Source organism: Melanotaenia boesemani, chromosome 5 (assembly GCF_017639745.1).
Source record: "Melanotaenia boesemani isolate fMelBoe1 chromosome 5, fMelBoe1.pri, whole genome shotgun sequence".
In the NCBI taxonomy this organism is placed as follows: Eukaryota; Metazoa; Chordata; class Actinopteri; order Atheriniformes; family Melanotaeniidae; genus Melanotaenia; species Melanotaenia boesemani.
Genome location: NC_055686.1, coordinates 37,194,589 through 37,216,667, shown reverse-complemented (window position 1 = coordinate 37,216,667; position 22,079 = coordinate 37,194,589). Strand labels below are relative to the sequence as shown.

At 39.2% G+C, this 22,079-nt stretch overlaps 2 protein-coding genes across 3 annotated transcripts in view; one reads left to right on the top strand and one right to left on the bottom strand.

Annotated features, from left to right (window-relative positions):
* shroom4 (shroom family member 4) overlaps positions 1 to 7,090 on the bottom strand; it is a 92,726-nt gene extending 85,636 nt beyond the window's left edge. For both annotated transcript variants that reach the window (XM_041986098.1, XM_041986099.1), the window contains exon 1: positions 6,796 to 7,090. In XM_041986098.1, the coding sequence (XP_041842032.1) occupies positions 6,796 to 6,918 (123 nt within the window). In that variant the 5' untranslated portion in view covers positions 6,919 to 7,090. The remainder of the gene's footprint in view (positions 1 to 6,795) is intronic.
* A 9,259-nt stretch (positions 7,091 to 16,349) lies between these two features.
* On the top strand, positions 16,350 to 19,210 carry bmp15 (bone morphogenetic protein 15). The gene is made up of 2 exons (XM_041984407.1): positions 16,350 to 16,850; positions 17,564 to 19,210. The coding sequence occupies exons 1-2, from the start codon at positions 16,496 to 16,498 to the stop codon at positions 18,565 to 18,567; spliced, it is 1,359 nt and encodes a 452-aa protein (XP_041840341.1). The 5' UTR covers positions 16,350 to 16,495; the 3' UTR covers positions 18,568 to 19,210.
* The last annotated feature ends 2,869 nt before the right edge of the window (positions 19,211 to 22,079 follow it).

Genomic DNA, 22,079 nt, shown 5'->3' with positions numbered 1-22,079 from the left:
TTTGATCTTGTTTTCCATACAGTGTCAAGTCACAGCAGAAGTCATTTCCGGCCCCCTTTCCTCTAGAACAGGTTTATACTTTTGCTTAAAAAACTAAACAGTCCGTTATTTATTTGATTTACATGACATCATGTCATAGCTGCTCTTTCTGTCCACAGCAGAGCTCTGCCCTGATGCCACATACAGACATGTGCACACACACACGTCAGTGGACAAAGTGCACATCTGACAACACGTCAAACAGCTGGAAATCAGACATTATAATTATTTATTACACCTGTGTCTGTTACAAGCATGACTGAAAAGTCAAAACAGACAAATTGTTATTTGCATTGCTGTGAACTGGGAGAAACACTGGTGTTTATTCTGACTCCATACAGAATGGAACTTTATTTGTCATTGCAACAAGTGCAACGAAATTACAAAGGAATCACCAACTCTTGGGCCAGTGCAGGTTTTAGATGTTTCCCTGCTGAAATAAATTAAATAGTTCTCCAAAAGCTTGTTGTCAAGCTCTGCACCAGCCTCTTGATGACCCAGTAATCTGAGTCAGGTGTGTTACAGCAGAGAAACATCTAAAACCTGCAGGAAACTTGTCCAATAAGTCCAGAGTTGGTGATCCCTTCTCTATACGGTAAATCCACAATGAGTGATCCATGATAACATAGTGCTTCCCCTACCGTTACATAAGGGAGGCACCATCAATGGCAAGCCCCGTCCTCCCAGGAAGGTCAAGTTCACTTTATTTTACAATGAAACCTTCCCTCAAGACTGGTGAAGCAACAGATGGATGGCCCACCATCCCATAGGAATGGCTGCGACACGAAGCAGCAGAGAGCTCACAGTAGATCATAAAACCACAGATGAAAGTGAGCTGACAGCTCCACAGGGACGGCTGTCAAACACGACAATGGTAGGAACTCGGCACTTACTCATCATAACCACATCTGATGATGCACAAAAATACACTTTAAAAACTGTCACAAAACACATGTGAGCTGACAAGTGGTTTTAAATGACAGAGTGCACTAAAACGTGCCTGTAAGCCAGCAAACATCGACAGGAAACACACAGAACGCCATATATTGTACATAAGACTCTTATTTGTTTATATCTTAGTCTCATTAATCAATGCTGTCTACTCTTAAATAGCTGTATGTAATGTTTGATGAAGAGGGGGGAGTCCTGGGAAAGAAGATGGTTTTAAGTAAACTCCGTCATGGCATGAAATCCCTGTCGAGGCCAAACTCTAGTGTTTCATTCGCTAGTTTACCTTCAGCTGCTGAAGTGGTAGAAACTTTGCATCCATTGTAATGTTTTGCTGGATTTTGCAGCAGCACTAAAACAATGTGGTGCGCTTTCTTTTCTCAGGATGATAGAAGTGAAAAGTCAGAGCAGCCCTGCTTTTTTCTGCTTTCACAGTAAACACATAAATATGTGCAAGCAAAACTGACTGTGCTAGCTGGAAACGTTAGAAACACAAAATAATCAGCTCCATGATGCAGAACTAACATTAAGGGAAAATTTCTGTTTTCTTAAACTTGGGATTTGTTTTTTTTTATATTTAGCGGTCCAAATTTGGAGTTTGTGCAAAGAATAAGATTAAATCGTTGCCTGACTTGTTTATTGGCATAAATCATCTGCATGCACTGACTTGGAGGCAGAAAGCCAACAGGACATCCCTGAAACACCACCACGTACCCCAGAAAACTGATTAATGAGGGAAACTGTAGCAGCAAAGAGCTGTACCTGTTGATTGAATACTTGGAAAATGCATCCATGGATAATTCTAGCTGTGGAACGACACAACTGAATCGAAGTTTTCATTAACAGTTATTTTATGTGCTTAGACATGTACTCTGCTCTGCATAGAGTAGGTAACATGCATTTCTGTTTTTGATGGGTAAATTAAGAAAAAGCTGAATGGAACAGCAAAAAAAAAAAAAATTCCCCTAGGATGTAAAGAAATGTTAACACTTGTTTGATTGTTTTTGCCTGTTTTAAAAAGGCTTGGTGCACTTAGAGGGTACTGAAACAAACTACTGAAACAACTCTACAGATCGTGTCTTCTTCTCAGGTGACTGACTGAATTCTTCCAGTTTCTTTAACCCAGAAATTCACAGATATCTCAAACAGGAGTTTGAAAGTAATACCTCAAAAAGAATTTGTCCATTTTTTTTCTCAACAAGGTAAAAGATCTTACTTCTGGGTCAACCAACTTCTTCTTTGAATTATAACCACCTGCAGCGTAGGCTGTACTGTCATTATAGCTCAGCTTATTAATTCAATTTTAAACTTGTCAATAGAAACATGCTTTTAAACGATCTCTTCAGACTGGCCTCTGTAGTGATTCTGAGTGGAAATGCTAGCTTACATCAGCCAGAATCTATAATGGACAAAGATAACAGAGTACACATTTGATGTGACAGTTGTTTCATAGTTGCTAGTTTAAGTATTTTCAATCAATATTGGACTAATTCCAAATGTTTTAATTTACAATAATTATTTGAGACAAGTTTGTAAAAGATGGAAAAATGGGACCCTGAACAGGAAGAAAAAGAATTTACCAAATCTAAATGAAGCCCAGTTTCTACCAACACATGCGGGACAGGGAACATTTTTTTGTGTTTCCACATGGGAAAACTGGGAAGGGTATCCTAAAATCCAACCTGACCCGTCCTACTTTGTTGGGATCCGTCCCTTGGGGTACCAATCCGACCCAAAAGGTTGGAGCTTGGCACACTGTAATCAGCTGATTGGTTTAAAAAAGCTGTCACTTCCAGGCGACCTGGCATAAAAACAAAGCAACAGACTTTCTTTTTGTTGATTAAATCTCTGTTGAAAATAGAGTTACGAAGCACCGCCAAGAAGAAAGAACACAAACTGTGGAATGACCGCCATTCTCGTTTGTTTCTGAGTCGTGTTTTGGTTGTACTTTAAGGAAGGTGCACTGCGATGCCGTCATGCTGTTACATAGCTGAGGCATCTATCACTATCTGGCTGATCCCCGCCTCTCGGGTAAGGTTACAGCAGGTTGTGGGAAAGCAAGTTTACAGTTAACAAACCATATCTGCACCCTAACCCTCACGTCCAACCCGCACCCGTTGGTGGAAGCGAGGCCTTAAGCCGGCGACGTCTGCGTGCGGTCGGCCACGGAGTAGCTGATGCTGGTGAATTTGCTCTCGAGCGTAGGGGGCGAGCATCATTTTGGTGTTGAGCTGCAGTTCCTCCTCCTAATCTGAAGGTGGCAGCAGAGGTGGTATCGGCCGGTAAACTGAACCAGGTCGGATTTCTTTAGATGGTTCACTTCAGTTTGGTAGGTATTTTCTGTTTTAAAACAACAATGGCGTCCAGTATGGTTCAGTGTCTTTATTAGCTTGTGGAACAAAGAAATTATTTGATCAGCCTCTCACCAACTTGATCCACTGGTTATTGTTTTTAAAAACAGTGGTTACCACACAAATTCAACAAGAAGGTCCAGATATTTGGCAACACGTGATCCCAAACTGACCAATCACAAGGGAGTACCTCCGTAACCGTCTGCGAAGCAGGGGTAGACGTCAGGTCTGGTAGAGGTGCGCGTCGAGACTCTACGGAGCTACACCGAGCCTACGGTGGTGGCGCAGACGCAAACGCCACGCAACCATAAATCCGCCTGCATTGTGTCCTTTAATCAGAAGGCAAAGACTAACTGTGACAGGAGACTAATCATGACAGGAAAACCTGCTACAGCTTCCGCTGCTAGCTGTCTGACTGCAGTATAAACGCCTTACAGGGCAGTGTTGCTGTCATGAAATCAAACTATTGTTGCATTTGTTGATGTGTACTTTAGAGATATCTGATTCAGATATTTGGGTTCAGTGATTTTTATACATAAGGACAGATTTTGCTATGTATACAGATTCCTGCACAAAATCAGATGTTCTTTTCTGTTCTGCTGCTTTTCTGGAAGCTTCATCTCTCCATTGCCCCAATTTTCACCTAAGCATGTTTTTAGGGTTACCTGATGTCTGACCACAAACGTTCTGATAGACCGACTCGCTGAATGGCTGACTGATCAACATCGCTAAAGAATGACTGGCTAACATGTTGAGGAGATAAAACTTTAAACTGGCCATGTCATCACACAGCTGATCATCCGCCACAAACAGCTAGTTTTCTAGTTTTGTGTGTATCAAATCTCCACACCCACTGCGCTTCACGGTAGTAATTAGTTATGCTCCTGGAGGAATGTTGACCAAATGGCTTATATCCCTCTGCTGTCTGAGGCTGCAGAGGCCACCCCTCCCCCCTCCTGCAGCTACACATTCTCAAAAGGCTGTGCACACTCACAAAGTCTTCAAAACATGGCCATCCTGAATGGGCAACAGGCAGTCACATACATGGAAGACTTAAAATGCCCATCCTTTCCTCACAGTTTTGTTTAGAGACAATGTTGAAGGACATTTCTTTTCTTGTTAAATATGAAACAAATTTGTAGGGAGAGGATTTTTATTCACATACAAACTTTTCTAACAATTAGTTTGTAAACCTAAGACATCTACCAAGAACGTAGGGTTTCAACCTGACCTAGGCTGGGAATGCCACAGGATCTACCAGTAGAAGAAAAAGTTGAGGCTTTATGATAAAAAAAATTGTGTAGAGAAGATGGAGAGCTCTTTTCTCCAGATGTTCTGATCTGGTGAACATTTAACACTTCCATAACTAATCACCCATTACCACTCTGAGAGAAAAAAAACATCTAACGACATCTAATTCAGCATCCATCTCGCATCCTTCCTCTTCTCTGAGCTCTCTCCTGTCTGCATTTTTATGAACACGTGAAACAATGACTGCCACAAGTTGTAGACTGGAAACAGCAACAAAACAAAGGGAAGCGTGGCACTATTTCACTCACAAAGGAAACAAAAGCAAATGCACATCATGGAGGATGAAACTAGTGTTCCACGGTTCTACCAACACGATGATGAGTCACTACTAAACCATCATTAAAATGTTTCCAGATGGAAATTGGACTAAAACCAACTGGTTTTGTTGTAGCTAAACCATAATTTGGGGGTGGCATGTAGCTTACCTGGTAGAGTTGCCCCAGATATAGACACTACAGTTCCTCGGTGTTGCCAGCCCAGGTTCCAATCCCCTTTCCTGTCCATTTACCTTACAATAAAGACCACTAGAGCCAACAAAATCTTTTAAAAAAGTGTGCAGTAAAGTACCACTATGTAACTTTCTGACCTTAAAACTCTGCATTTCTGACCCATTTTGTATGGCACAGTGACATTTATTATGTACCTGGAGCTGTAGTTCCAGTCCCGAAGCTGAGAAATCACACTTCACAACTTTTTTTTTTAATGGGGGAAGCGAGGAAAAGAAAGAGAGAAAGGTGACAGAGCAAGAGATGAGACAGAAATTAAGATCAGACTGACTTTTGCTGACTGGAGAGAGCTCAGAGAAGAGGAAGGATGCAAGATGGATGCTGAGTCGACTGAGTCGTTAGAAGGTGCCTCACTGAGCGCTTCTTTAATGCAAGACCAATCAACTTTAACTGGCCTGAACAGTCAATAACAAAAATCTCTTAAAACGCCCATCCTTTGCTCACACACAAGTGGATTTTAACTAGCAACTGGACACAAAATAACCACAGAGCACTATTTGATTGTTTCCTCCTTCAGCATCCCAGTCATATTTTCCCAGGGGTTGTGTTACTGTGTGTGTGTGTGTGTGTGTGTGTTTCCAGATGACTGAGCCAGGCTTTTCCATTACCACGCTGTGGTGAATCTAGATGCAACATGGCCAACATTTACACCACCAACACTGCTGTGACTTCTCAACAGAGTGGCGAAGAGACAGTAGAGGCTTCTTGTCCTAATCCAACACACACACAGAGACACCCTCCAGCACAACACACACCAATAATTGCTGTAGTAATTCAAAGACACGTTTCCTTGTTTCTAGTTGCTCAGCGTGAAGATGATGCAAGGAAATTTTATCCTTATAGCAAAAAGTAATTCATAAGCCACATGATAAACAAGCACAGTGAAATTCTAAGAATGTCCCTTCAGAGAATTGCCATCTTTCATTTCAAGGATTCTCACATCCCACAAACACCCACTGGATCCTATCTGCCCTATACTCAGCCATGTGAAGTGGTCTTAGTCGTCTGTCAACACATGGGCGTTTTTGCCTTGCACTAAATGAAGTAACAGGAACATGAACAGAGCCTCTTTTCGTCGGTAAGCCCCTGGGAACCCCTTTTAGCACCCCTGGGGGAGACCCTTTGACCTATAGACTGCAGAACTCAAATGCTGCATTAGATTAAGTGGAGCTTCTTGTTCATAGACAGTGACAGCTGACAAACTTCAACCGTCAGCGGATATTTACTTTAGTTTTGGACAATAAACTTTTATTCTCTGCAGGAAATGAGGAGAAGACTGTCCCTTCAGATCTAGTTTGTTTTTGTTGTTGTGTTGCTTTGTTTGTTTTTTTACAAGAGTTTACACTAAAACTGCAACAAGTCATGCATGAATGAGAGAAGACTTAACCATAATTAATTTTATGCGCTTTTATAACAACATCATTACAAAACAGTTTTTAAAGTAAATTTACCTGTGCAAATATTGCCCAAAATCATCAATATGAGCATATATATTATGAGAATACTTTGTGAATGAATAGTGGTGCAGTATAGACCCACAATAATCAACTAATAAACATTTTTATGTTGTTTTAGTCCATGCAACTTGCCTTTTTTCATGCATGTGTAAATGTAAACGTTAAGTAATATAGTCTACTCACTTTAGTGATGATGAGTGGCTCCCCGTGTTCAAGCCCTCCTTTCAGTGTGAACCCCCAAGGCGCACCCCCGCTTAACTGGACCTGAATGTGGTGGAAAGAGACGAGCTGCTCAACGGTTTCCATTCTTTCTCAAGCTGGTCCGTTTGCTCCCTTCTTTCTCGGGTTTCCTAGCCAGGCTGGGTCGTTGCTAGCTTAACTGTGCCGGTAGCGGTCCCTCCGTCTCTCCATCCCCTCTCTAGCATCAACAACGAATGGAAGGTGGAAGGACTGTAAGAGTGAGAGGAAGAGGGGGAGGGCAGAAAGTTTTAGCCAAAGTCGAGTTAGCTAAAACTAAAGCCTAGCCACTTGCCACTTCCGGTCAAATCTTTGCCGAAAAAGTGGGCATTAGCATGTTTTGCCACTTCAGTCTTGCTTAAAACATTTGTTAAATTATTTAAATTACTATTTTACGCTATCTAATTAGCTTACTTCTGTAATTTCTCCCAAAACACAGTAAAACAATGGGTTTATTTTAATACCTGTACCGGTGTTACTTTCGTTAACTCGGTGCTGACGCAAACTTTGGGAAAACTTTTCCCGAGCGATTTTCGGCCCCGCCCACTTTTCGAATTGCGGGATTTGATTGACATGATTACAATCCAATGAGAGGGTCCCCTTGACAACCGTTATCCAATAGAATAAGCCACAGGTCACCCGAAGCTGTGTAATACTAATGGCATCAGGCAGCGGTGTACACGTTTGAAACTGAAGACCCGCTACTTTTCAGCAGTTCAGCTCAGTTTAGGTACTGATGACCCATCACCATAAGCTGGCTTTCATTTTCACAATACAGTCCTAGCTGTTTCATGATTTCTAAGTCACATCCAACCCAGCTTAATCCTAAAAATATTTTTAAAGAACACTGTAAAAACTATGGCAAAATTGCTTTTAATAACTTATTATGAGAACAATATAACATCCCAGATAAAGTTCTTGCTCAATGCAGTTTCTGTAATTAATTAAGCAGAATTCCTGTACAGCACAGAAACTAAATTACCCACATGTATTTAATCATAATTTTTTTGCACCTCTGTTAACCATATTTTACATCAGGAAAGGCCAAAACGTCTAACTGATGGTAAGATAAATCAGTGAGAGCAGTTTAAATGCCTTATTAGAGCCAAATTATTTTACTTATTTTTTCTCACGCTGATGAAAATTTTGATAACATTCCTGGTCAGTTAAACTGAGAACAAATAAGCCCTGTTACAAAAGCAAAGACTTCCACCAGTCTGCCCCAAAACTACCTTACTTCATTTTACTGAGTGAAAGTGAAGAATGTTGATCCCGACAGGCCTCCATGCTGATGCTTTGCAGGCCTGCACGAGCACCTTCAAGCACTTCTGCCTACAGGCCAACATCAACATCTGCAATCACGTCCCCACATTTCTAAAGCACCATATTAAGACACATTTAAACAAGAAAACATACATAATCAAACTGTTGTACAAGTCTCTGGGTTGGTAATCAGTTACAGCGAGAGTGTGTGAGAGTGTGTGACAAAGCCCAAACAAAGCTGAATAAAAAAGGCACAAACAAATGTTGTTGTTTTTGTTGTTGATTTCTAAAATGTTTATAAAATGTATTTTCTGCTCTTGTATTTTCTGACATGCTTTTTTTATGTGTTGCCTTTATTGTTCCTTTATGAAATTTAACAATTTCTAATTTTTTAAATCTCGACACGTTCTTTTCTGAAAGGTTGTGTTTTCTAAAATGTTCTTTTTTTATGTTTGTTTCTAAAGTAAGGCCTTTTTCTTTTGTGTTTTTTACTTTTTTTTAAATGCTGCCTTCATCTGTGTTGCATTGACTGTTTTATTCTGAAATTATTTTTTATTTTCATTGTGCTTTCTGAAACATCTTATTTTCTAAAATATTGATTCTGATAACTTGTTTTCTGAAAAAGTTGCCTTTTCTGCTGTGTTTTCTAAAACATTTTGATTTTTTTTTATTCTATTCTTGTATTTTCTGAAATGTTTGTTTTAAAATTTGGTCGTTGTCCATTGTGTTTTCTGTGAATATTTTCTTTCTTTATTTGAAATGTTCTCTATTTACAAGAGCTGCCATCTCTGTTGTTCCTAAAATCATGCCTTTAATATTATTATCTAATTATTTTATTTTTTTTTAGTCACACTCTTCTTTTTAAAATATCTTGTTTTCTGAAATATTGTTTGTTGTTGGGGGTGGGCTGGGGGTTCTTGTGTTTTTGGAAATGATGTGTTTTCTAATTTAGCTAAATAAAAAATATGAGACAAATATGTTTTCTGATTTGCTGGCTTTTTGGTGAAATGTTGTGGCTTGTGTTGTCATGTTTTCTCCAGCAGGTTGGAGAAACTCAGAGAGAAAAAAATGGCAGCATCACAGACAAAGAGAAAGAACTTGTATTCATGCTGAATGCATGTAGCAAAAATAGAGAAATCTGCTCTAAGAAGGAAAGTGTACCAGCATATCGCTCCGTGTTGCTCCTCTTCTTCAGGATGGTTTTTAAGTACTTGTTTTCTTAAACTGTTTGCACAAAAAACAACAAAAACACACACACTCACACAGCCAACAGTTGAAAGAGGTCATTTGAGGAAATTTTTTCCTTGTGCTCCACTGAAATGAAACTATTTAAATGTTTCTGCCTGATTAGCTCTCGCAGCCTCCTACAGGCTGAAGTTTCCCACAGCCTCTCTGCAGACTGAAATGATTGGGACTGTTGATAATCACAGCTGTGGAATGCCACCACATTACAGCACCATTTAACTGAATGTGTGTGTTCACTATCTTTGCATTTGTCAAGGACAAGAAGGAGGCGATAGAGAATCGGAGAAAGGAAGAGAGACATGAACAAGCCCAGACATCTCACTTGTCATCCAGATCACATGGATGTGATTTGGTCAAATCTTTCTCACCACTCCCCCATTCAGAAAGTTTAAACGGCTATATTTGCTTTGGCAGGGTTGCTTTCATGTGAAAACAAGATATGAAAGAATAGGTATAAAAATCTAAAGTTACAAAAAACTGTAATGTCTTTCATGATTTATTTTCATATAGGATGGCCTGTAGGATTCATATAGTAACTTTTTCATTTGTTTGATTTAGAAATGTAAATGGAGTCCAAGTTATTAGAGTAGTAATTAGTTTATATAATTTTGGTGTCTCTATGTCTACTCCTGACCACAAGGTGGCAGCAACGTTCAAAGCTAAGGTTATGTTACAAAAGGAAGACAGAAGCAGTTAGAGTTAAGCTACAACAGGTGTGTCCCAATTCAGGGTCTGCACATTAGTGACGGGATGTTCGGCTCTTTTCAGAGAGCCGGCTCTTTTGGCTCAGCTCCCAAAGAAGAGCCGGCTCTTTTGGCTCCCAAACGGCTCTTAATTTAGCATCATTTTTAGCCCCATAATTTACCTTAACTTCTCAAAAATTAATGGCTAGTGGTTTGAAACGCCTTTTGTGTTCAGCATTTTTATGAGAAGCCTTGCTTTAGTTTAATATTTCATAAAAATCTTATATAGCACAAATGAACTAAAATAGCAAACAAAACAGAACGAGAATCAAACTCAAGAAAGCAGCATTGACGTCCTCAGTGCAGGTTGGCATTCAGAAAAATAAGATGCCACATCTTGGATGGCTGATCCGGTTTCTCCTCTCTATGAGTCGGGTTTGATGACACGACACACTCACGTTCTTTCCTCGCGGCTGTCTGGTGTCTCATAGAGATGTGACGTTCATGAACGAATCGATTCTTTTGAACGACTCTTTAAAATGAACTATGGGAACCGATTCACAGCTGTGAGCCGTTCATTTGTGAGCCATTCTTTTTATATACAAATTTCTGACACTGCCTTCATCAAATCAAATCAAATCACACTTTATTTATAAAGCGCTTTTCATGCCATCAGCAACACAAAGTTCTTTACATGATTAAAAACATAAGAATAAAAACACTCAATGAAATCTTTCACACAGTCACACGCACACACGTATACACAAACATGCCAAGCCCCCCCCACCCCTTCCAGCTAAAAATAACTGAATGAATAAATAAATAAATGAATAAATAAGTAAATAAGAAGTAGCTTGAGTAAAATGAAAATAAAATAAATAATATTTGTGACATCATAGAAGTCTGATGCCCAACACGCTTCATGTGAAGCATCTATGGGCAGAGAGTATTGTTTGGAAACAAATACTGTGAGTTCTGTCCAAAACATTTACTAGAATTTGCTCTGACTGCTCAGGTTTATCCTTTTTTTATCTATATTTTTCCTATAATTATTTAATCTTGTATAGTAGATTTTATATAGGTACATATTTTGATTGTTTGTCATTCTTATATATTGTGAAATTTTGTAAGATATTGTGCAAACGAGCCAGTCTTTTGAATGGCTCTTTGAAAGGAACGGCTCCTCAAGATCCGGCTCCCTTCAAAGAGCCATAAATCCCATCTCTAGGTCTCACTTGCAGTGTAGCGTTGTCTCCTGCCCCCCCTGTTTTTACATAATGGTATGATCCTATATCCTCACATGTGATTGGTTGCCCGTCCATGAGGGCCAATCCAAACAAAGCAGTGCCTTGGGCAGAGCTGGGGCTGAGCGCTGAGAGCTAAGCACAGCATAAGGAAAAAAACTGGGAGCCGGCTCTTCTGATTCACTACTAAGCATCGGCTCTCAGAGCTGGCTCTTTCACGCATGGCACATCACTACTGCACAGTGATCTCAGTTGTCTGCACACCTTTAATTCTGCTTTACATTCGTGAAATGGGATGGCCTACCTAGCCAGCAAGAATTTCCCACAGCAACAACATAGGACTCGTTCTGTTTTGTGGATTTGTTTGCTATTTTTGTTCATTTGTGCTATATAAGATTTTTATTGAAATATTAAACTAAAGTAAGTGGTTTTGTATCAGAATAAATTAACAAAAGAGCAGGCTCTCTGAAAAGAGCCGAACATCCCATCACTGGGGGGGGGGGGGTAACTGGGGTTTTCACCCAGAACTCGGATGGACCACGGCGGAGACATTTATTTATCATATTTGATCCTGTAAATAAATCCTTTCCAACGATGATCCCCGTCTGGTCTGCTGGAGGGAGACTTAAGTCTGTTATACATAACATATGGATGGGTTAACTGATTAAATTTGAACATGCTCCTAAAGTAGCATTAATATTTTTAAAAGTATCTGACATGTAGTTTGTGTTTCAATATTGTCAGCAGATGAGTGTAAACAGACATTTTACTTAACTAAGAGTAGCACTAAGTCAATATGTTTCTACTCAAGTTAGAGAAAAAATATGCCACAAAAAGGCTAACGAAGTAGTAACTGCTTAAAATGTGTTAACATTTGATTAAGTATTGTAAAAAAAAATGTCAGAACAAAGACAAAAAGTATGTTTTGCATATGTTTTGAATTTTTTTTCCACAAAACTTTTTGAAGGAAAGGTAACTGAGTAAAGGTCACTACTTACATTTAGCTGCACCTTTGTCAGTAACATTAAAATGATCTTTTGTTTCTGCTGCTTTGAAATATCTTATGTTTTCTCTGACATCGTTTAGGACTTTTAAGTGTTAACACAGTTGTTATTGTTTTGTGTGTGTATCTATTTCTGTGTTTTGTACGAAGAGTACATTTCTTTAGCGTAGAAATTGTAGGGTTTCCTAGATTACAGACCCAATATTCAATTTAGTGCTGCTGTTTGTTATGCATTGCTAAAACTAGCAAATTACCATTACTGTAAACAGTTTAGTTGATATTGTTGGTGGACGTGTAAAGTAAAGCATTTTTTCCTTTTTCAGAGGCAGGAGCCGTCATTTACCAACACTGGCTGTCAAACCCCAGGTGTGCTCAGTCGGGACACAGCTTCACAGTTTTACTTTTCATATAAGTTTTTATTGAAATTCTCAGTCAGAATAAACAGTAGCAGCACAACATTAAACAGATAAAATTTCAATAAAAGAAAATACAAAATATGCACACATGATATAATAAAAACACTGAAGTTGTGGCACATTACCTTCAAGTAATGTAGTGAGAGAATTCCACATCTTTGATGGCAATGTCAATACTGAAACAATATAACATGTAATTGTGCTAAAATCAGTGCAAACTATGTGCAAATTAGTCAACAAGAGGACCAATGAGCAGATCCAGAAGTCTTCTTTATCTGCTGCAGGCTGTAGACCTCCATGATGACCCAGAGCTTCAGTGGAGAGTCGGTCAGGTGCTGGGAGGACCTGTAGACACACACTGGCAGACAAACAACAACCGTTTACAACCGTGTTCAACCGTTTGCTTTATTTAGCTTCATTTATAAGGATGTTTATATTATTACAGTTTCTGGTTTACAGGCTGACGTGTTAGCTTAAGTAATTATGTTGTATGAACATGTGGTCGGATTATTAGATCATATAAAACTTTTTCTGAGTTATGGAATATAAATATGAAGTTGTTTCTTTTACAACATTGTAATGTACATGAATCCTTTATGCTCAGAGTTTAAATAAGTAAAGAAATCAGACAAAACAAGTAAAGTAACCCTAACCAGCATCATAACTTCACTAACAGCAGGTGAGCTTACCTTTCCAGTGAGACGGTGTCGTGAAGTCCTGCGGTGGAAGTGTGAACAGATCTGCACCCAGACAATCCTGAAATGTCCGTGAGCTTCCAGATATTTGTAGTTTCTGAACTGTTCATACGTGTAAAAACTGATACCATAAACGAGGTAGCTTGTTATGTCCAGCGATGAGGTTGGAGGTAGTAACGTAGCATCGGAGCAAGTTAGGTCACACAAACCGATGGGTAAATCAAATGAGACCTTGCTAAATTCTCAGTGGCTTCAAGATGTTGACTCTTTCTTGAAAGTGGAAATAAATGAATGAATGAATAAATAAATAAATGAAAAAATAAATAAATAAAGGGAGGCATTGGTATGTTTTTTGGCAAGTGGCAACCTTCCATAGATTATTTTACTCTATTTAAGAACATGCTGCCAAGTTAACTTTATTTGTGTTTTCATTTTTTTATTCATCTATTAATTCTTTATTCTTTGTTTTTCAGTTCCATTTTCCCTTTTATGTATTTATTATTTCTTTCAAGAGGAAAACTGTTTGTTTGTTACTGTTGGAAAACTGCATCCAAATAATATGATAGTACTGTAAAACTTGACGTTTCCTCAATGAAAAATAAATCATTATGTATATATATATATATATATATATATATATATATATATATATATATATATATATATGGAGAAAGTATTCAATTGTATTAATAAAAAGAGAAACGTTTGTCTTGCCTGCCTCGTTTGTTTCTACTATCCCATCTCTGGTGTATTACCATCATTTCACCACTAGGCGGCGCCAAAGCAACATAAATAAACTGAGACCTGGTTTTTCTTCATCTCCATGTTATAAAAGATCAGCAGATGACAGATTTTAGCTTGTGTGTTTAAACAGTGAATAGTTGGATGTTGTTCATTTGTTTATTTATGTAGAGCTACAAAATTAAAAATTTAAATTTAAAGTCCTCGATTTTCAAATTTCGCTTTGATGATAACTAAATAACAATCAAGTTAGTCTTTTCTTTATATTAGATTGTTTTTGTTTGTTTGTTTTGTGATTTAAATTTTTATTTGTCAAGGACTATGCACAAAAAATTTTATTTCTGAAAAGACTGTCTCATGGCAGCATCATTAAATATACAGTATGCATGTTGTGCCGTTTGTATTCTTTTATTTGGACATTTTAAAAATCAGTTAAGTTAATCCTGAAACATGTGACATTGGAAATGACTGGATGAACTGATACTCTGAAATCTCCTCTATGTCTTTAAGTGATACAGATACCAATAAACACATTTATTACACATTTTATTTCACACAACAGTGACCAGAACATTTCTGCCCACAGAGAGGTAACAAAGTTTTTTTTGCTTTAGAGTGATTAATGGTCCTTGGACCAGCTCAGACCATCTTACACACACACACACACACACAATAAAAAAAGAAATGTTAAACAAAAGTGATGTAATGAAATGAAAATGCACGTTAGCATGTTTTTTTTAATAAAGGCTGAAACATGAAGCAGGTGTTTGTGTCTTTCTTCCATCTGAGGACGACATTTAAATTTCTAAATGGATCTAAACTCTGCACGCTGCATGATGTGATATTTTTCATCTCTTCTTACTTATTCAAATATTTTTAGAATATTCATTTATTCTGGTTTATTCATTCAAATAGTTTAAGATAAAGAAATCATGTGAAGTTCTACTGGAACCCTGAAAATGTGGAGGCTCGACAAAGTAAACTGATTTAATACATTTAAGTTTGATCATTTTAGACTCTAAATTAAGTTTTAAAAATCCTGATTTAGAAAAAAAAAGTGTTATCTGTCAAAATAATCTATGAAACGTTGCTGAAAGTAAGTGCTGCTAAGATTTTTATTTTCACTGATTTGGAGAATTATATCATCGATTAAAGTGAAAAACAGAATCACTTTTCAACAAGACAAATAGGAGATTTAGTTTAATAAAAAATTCAATCCATCACTGCATGATTTAGAAAAAAAATGTATCTATTTAACTCTGAGTATTTTATTCATTTGAAATTTGTTCATTACATTTTTGGTGATTCTATTAATTTATTAATAATGTAATTTATTAATAATTTTATAAAATAATGGCTGGAAAGCATTAAACCCAGATTCGCTCCTAATTTTTTTATTTTTTATTTATTTTCTTTATTTATTTTACATTATAATTTGCAAATTGTCTCTTTATAATGGTCCATTTCACGTCTGTTTTATTCATATTTGTTTGCAAAGTTTCTTCATGCTTGACTTGGATCAGGCGATACTGGTATTAACCGCCATGTTTACATCTCTGTACTAATGTTTATCAGTGTGTACAGTCCAAAGTAACAAATAAATACAGTATTGTGCAAAAGTCTTGAGCATTTTGCTTCAAACAGACTTTCTTGTACTAATATTTCTGGTCTTAAACAACAACATCGCCAGACTTTGCGAAGCTTTCCTTTGGAAAGTTGCTTCTTTTTCACTCATTTTCAGTCGTGAGTGTACCTGATCATTTAGAAAAATAAACTAGTTTTTTATTATTATTGTTAGTGAACCCACTTTACACTAAACCTGTGTATTCATTAATAAAAAAAAAAGGTCCTTAACTCAAAGGATGCGCCAGCTGTGTCTAAATAAAAATAAACTGTTTTAATTGCATCTTTCCATACTTGGTTATTCGCAGCCTGCTCTGTAGTTGAACTTGTGGAAAAATGCCAAGTATAACAGTTTGAGAGAAAAAATGTATTTTGGCAACAAGAGAGCAAAAATTATTAGTAAACTTGGATCATTGGGGTCAAGCAGATGGATGGATGCGCATGTTTCAATTAATCACTGCACCTATTTGCCTGGTTTTCCAACAGCATCTTCATTGTTACGCATTTTTACGCATGCCATCACGTGGCTTCCCGCGCTCCAGTTGGCTGCTTCCGCACATCCGAGGGGTTAATTGGCGTCATCGTCAATTTCAGCAGGAAGTCAGCTGAAATGTCCAAAATGGCCCGCCGTCAGGTGCGCCTGTAAGTCACGCCCTGCGCCGTGAGGAGGATGGTTGCCAACTATAGCCTCGTTGGTGGAGCTTGCTAGCACCAGAGGTTTTAAAACCAAAACATGACGGCGACCCGCGCCAAATCCAGCTTTCTGCGTGTCTGCGCCCTGACCTTTTTTACCTACCTGTTGTGCTCCACCTGCGCCGGAATGGTGACCGGGCGGAAGACGGCCTCCCGTCACCCGACGCTGAAGCGCAGTCGGCGGAGTCACCAGAGCGCGAAGGACCAAGGAGCGCACCACTGGCCGCTGACGGATGAGCAAAAAGCGGATCAGAATCTGCAGTTTATGCTCAGTTTGTACCGCAGCGCGGCCGAACCGGACGGCAGGCCCAAGCAGCACCGGAAGTTCGGCTCCAACACTGTGCGCCTGCTGAAACCCGCGGCGTCGTCGGTGCGCCTCGTGCCGACGTCAGCAGGTGAAAGAACCACATTTTATTCTTGGAATATGCCCAAAAGTACTTCATGTTTCCTAAAAAAAGCACTTGACAACTATATATATATATATATATATATATATATATATATATATATATATATATATATATATATATGTATATGTATAGCTGCAGCTAAATGATTAATGGTCTGTGTGTGTGTAATCTCTCTGATGGTGGCCCTAAATGTTGTGGCTTTCTTTGACACATGAGAGAATCGGGCTCAACATTTGCATTGCATTTTGCTGTGTATGAGCTTTCTGATGCATTCAAACATCACCGATTGTCCAAATCATTGCAAATTTGTTTCATCCAGGGTTTAAACTATGTTAAGTCTTAGGCAGCTAGTTTAAACTGAAACTAACGCTGATGGTAGAATCAGTTCTTAGAGCAGGAGCTCATGAGCTGCACATCATTAGCCCCTTCAAGAAACTGCGCATTTTATTGAAATGTGTCACTATAGCAATTTGTACAACTGTGTGCATGAAAATTTGTATTTGGTTTCCAAATTGCCTCCAGTGAGATATACTTGATGCCCATAAAAGAAAAGATGGTGTAGGAGCAAGAGGAGGAAACCGAGGCTAAGTATTAGCTCAGATCGCACTTCTACGGTGGCTGCAAAGTACAAAAATCTTCTAAAAGAGACTCTTTATCTTTGTTTTTTATGACTAGTACAGTCTCTTCTCTTCCCTCAGACCTCTGCTACATCTTTACTGTACAGTACAAACTGGACACTCTTCCCTCAGAGCAGCTTGTCAGAGCTTCTTTCGTCCACCTGCGTTCCTCTACCACCTCTACAAGCTCAGACCGCATCCAGGTCGTGGAGCCGCCCCTCTGCCGTGCTCAGATCACCTCGCTAGGAGGCAATAGCCTCGTCACCCTGGAGCCCCATGAGCGGTGGACGGAGACAGACATCACCGCACACATCCGTGCTCACATCCTGCAGGGGAAGGATCAGGGCGAGGGGGGTCATTTGACCCTGACCGCCCAGTATTGGTGCACGGAACCTGGGCTTGGCGAAGAGGACGGCGGCCCCATGTGGTGGTGGACTCCCCATCGAGGGAGGAAACAATGGAGCAGCGAGCCTCACCTGGAAGCCCCCTCTCTTCTTCTGTACCTGGAGGAGGAGAGGGAGGTGAAGGAGTGGATGAAGGACTTGTTTGGGGTGGAAGGGGAAAATGTCATGAGGGAAGCCAGTTGGTGGCATCCAACTATTCGACGTCGCCGCAGCAGCAAACAGAACTCCTCATCGGAGCCAAAAGATCCTTTACTGGACGTTCTGAAAATCGCTCCTCCTGCTTCTTCCTCATCCTCTACCTCTGCCTCCACCTCAGCCGCCATCGCCTCCAACCGACCCAGCTACAGACGCAAAACCAGCAGGCCAAAGAACCGCTGCAAGCTCCACTCGTTCCGCCTGTCGTTCAGCGAGCTTGGCTGGGGCCACTATTTCATCGCCCCACAAGCCTACAACCCTCGATACTGCCAGGGCGACTGCCCCAGGATCCTCCACTACGCCTACCATTCCCCTTATCACGCCATCATCCAGACGCTCATCAACGAGCTGGGCATCGGAGACGTACCTCCTCCATCCTGTGTGCCTTACAAGTACACGCCCATGAGCGTGCTGCTGGTGCACAACAACAAGGTGGACTACAAGGAGATGGAAGACATGGTGGCAGAGTCTTGCACGTGTCGTTAAGGATTCAAGGTGGACCTGAATAACTGAGAAGAGACGGACCCAGCCAGTTTTGTCAGGTCATATATTTGATCCTGGACTTGGAGGATGGTCTGAGCTCAGGACGGAGAGGAAGGAGTTATTGTAGTTTCAGATCTTTACAGTTCCTGTTAAAGCACTTTAAAGGCAATTGCTGTGTATTCTCTTTCTTTTGTTTTGTTTTTTGTCTCCTGTCTTTTAAACCAGACCTGTGTTTCACATCAGGGCTGCAGGTCAACCATAAAAACCTTGAGATGTGCGTAAGAAGGAAGATCTTTTGGATAATGTTACCACTGTTTAAAGCCATGAGCATCTGTAAATGATGAATGATGAAGGGGGGGTATTTTAATAGATGAAGGGTCAGCCATGTTGGATTTCACCATTCAGGTTTTGCAACAGTTACATATTTGCTGTATACGATCTGTACTTTTGCAGTTTGTACGTGTTTATGATAAGAGGGGTCTACTTAAAACCTTGTGCTGCTACTGGCCTGTCTTAAAGAAGAAAAGTTCACAGGAAAGTGGCCAGGTGTGACAATGTTGAATGTTTAGAAAACGGATGTTGTGGGGGGAAAGAATGCAGTTTTTTATTACAAATGAAGATATATAATAAAATAAAATGCATATTTTGTAAAGCCTCATCATTTTGTGGGTTTTGTCTAAAAACAGAGACGTGTCTGAACTTTGATAGACGGACGGGTTTAATTGTACGTCTTCACTGTTTTTCCTTGGAAAAGAACCTGCTGATGTCTTCATGTAGTTTATGCCTCTACTAACCAACTCAGTGGATTCAAAATAAGTTGATAGTGATGGTCTGTTTTGGCCAGTGAAGGCTGGAAAATGGAACATCTGCATATTCAATTCCAGAGAAGAAAATCCAGTTCAGGTTTTAAATCCAAATTATTTCTTTGGTTTTTATTATTTTAATAAAAAGCCTGATTAGTCAGATTTACAATAAAGTACAACTTGTGTGTAACTAATGTGCCAAAGGGGGAAAAAGTGCCAGTCACGGACTCCTGATTGACAACCATGTCCCCAGAATCTGGGACCTAACTCCATTCTCCAGGTTATTCACAGAGAACCTCCAGAATTTGGGAGTGGCGAGAATGGGGTGACCTGCTGTGAGTCCAGACTTCAACCCATTGAATATTCCTGGAATCAGCTTGGACATGTTGGATATGTGACCAACACAACTATGCTGGTTGACCTGGTTGTGCGTGGGATGACATCTCATTCCTCAACGTGACCAGCATGAGGAAGAGGCCAAGCTGCTGTGGCTGTGGTCTTCCTCCCTGACAGTTTAAAATGGATAGAGTGGAAAAATGACTGATGTGTGATGTTATTTTTCCTTACTGTGGGAGAATGTAATCTTCTAATCCACCACAAAATTCAGAACAAATGAATGTTACAGGGGAATTTGGCATATTTTTGGGACACTGTGTTGCTCGTTCCACAGAAGCATGATCCTTACTAGCAATACCTCATTGTAAAGATGAATAATCAGCATTTCCAGTGGTGTATAAAACAACATTATGTGGTATTAAAGGGGAGAAATAAACTGAACTTGAATGTCCTGACTTTTTGTGCTAAGTTTTGTAAAGACTTATGTCCACGGTGGCCAGCTTGTTAAATCTTTAAAACGTTGCTGCACTGTGGTTCCTCTCTTCATGATGTCTTACTTTGAGAGTTTCTTTTTTTCTTTTAAAACACTGACTTTGTAAAACATTTTTCTACATTGGTGTGGGTTCCTGCCCTTCTCTGAGGCAGTGGGTCCCAGCCTATTTTCCCTGAGGACCCCCTTTATGCAACTACCAACAAGCTGAGGTCCCCCCACCTGCCCACTCCGTGTTGAAACCATGTCTGGTTTTCTCTTTCGTTATCTGCTTCCCACCATAAATGATGCGTTCAGGCTGACTCCTTTCCTTTGCTGAGTACGAATCATCTACACCGGCATTGCTCATTAATGAAATGGTGCAAAGTTCGTGTTTTCAGGCTCCCAAAACACTGGTGTCATGTGAATGAAAAAAAAAACCTGGGTAAAAACTCGTCTCTGTGTGGACATGGCCTTAATTTAAACCACACTGGCTCAGAACAGTCAAATCCTCAGGGACCCTCTTGGGGTCCAGGGACCGCAGGTCAGAAACCACTGGTCTAAGGATTTCTGCTGGTACTTTTGCCAAAGCTGACTCGGTTTCTAATGCCTGGAAAAAGATTTTAAATCTTGACTAACTGAAGAGTAAACGTCAAAACTGTAGCGCAGGAGACATAACAAAGGGCAAGGAGGAGAAAGTTTAATCTTTTTCTACACTGAGTTTTTTCATTTTGATTAAAATTATATTAAATATACTTTATCTCATAGAGAAATTGAAATGTTACAGTAATTTTCAGTTATGATAATTATTTTTTCTTAAATATCTAAGAAATCATTTAAAGGTAATTAGGTCTTTAAAAAATTTAAATATAGATTCTTATTTATATTATTATTATTGTTATTATTATTAACATTTTTATGTAAAAAATGTGAGCTCACAAACTAATCCAGATTCAACTGGTCTGATCACTCTTTCAGGGGAACAGTTTGCACCTTGTGAAAACAAGACAGAAATTTATCATATTGCTCCAGAAGAGAAATAAGATATTCAGCTACTACTTTTTCTTTGATATAAATGCTGGTTTGGATATATGGGCTTTGTTCTTTAGCTGAGATGGATCCAAACTGGTTCAACAACAGCTTCTTATAGCCGAATAAAAGAAAAAGCTTTTCTCTGCAATTTAGGGCCCAATGAATCAAAGGCCTAAAAACAGCGAAGCTACAACGGTTTCACGAGGACGTGCAGATCGTTTCATAGTGGCTCACAGAATGCAGACGTCTTGCAAAGAAATTCATAAGAAAGATGAACAGATGCGAGTATTATGGTGAGAAATTACCCTGATATATCTGGTTTTCCTACAACAACAACAAAAAAAAGAGAACACTATTGCCACCATGGGCCAACTGAGTGTTTAAGAGATCAATAAAATACTTAAAGAATCAATATGTGAGCACTATAAACAGACCAAAAATCACTGGATGTTACATGTGTGTCCGTTTTTGCTAACAAAGGATAATTAAAGGGTTACCACATTAAAAATATCTCAGATTCACTCAAAGTTTGCGTGAAATTTCTACCATAACTACATAAGATACCAAAAAAAAGGAGCAGCGCGTCAAGTCCAACAGATGGAGCTCTTCTTTCAGGAATTAAGTTTCCCCAAAAACGTTCAGATATAAAGATATATCAACCATTTGAATTTTAACAGATAAACTTGGGAAATAAACATAGAAGAAGAAACAGGGCAGCCAATGTGCTTTTCCATGGAATCTTTTATTCGTTGTATTTTAATACATCAATGTCTTCCTCTGTGTTGTCCTGGTTTCTGTAATCAAAAAACCAAACTATAATATATAGTTATATGTAACTTCATGCAAAACTTGTCAACAGCAACAAAAGTTAGTTT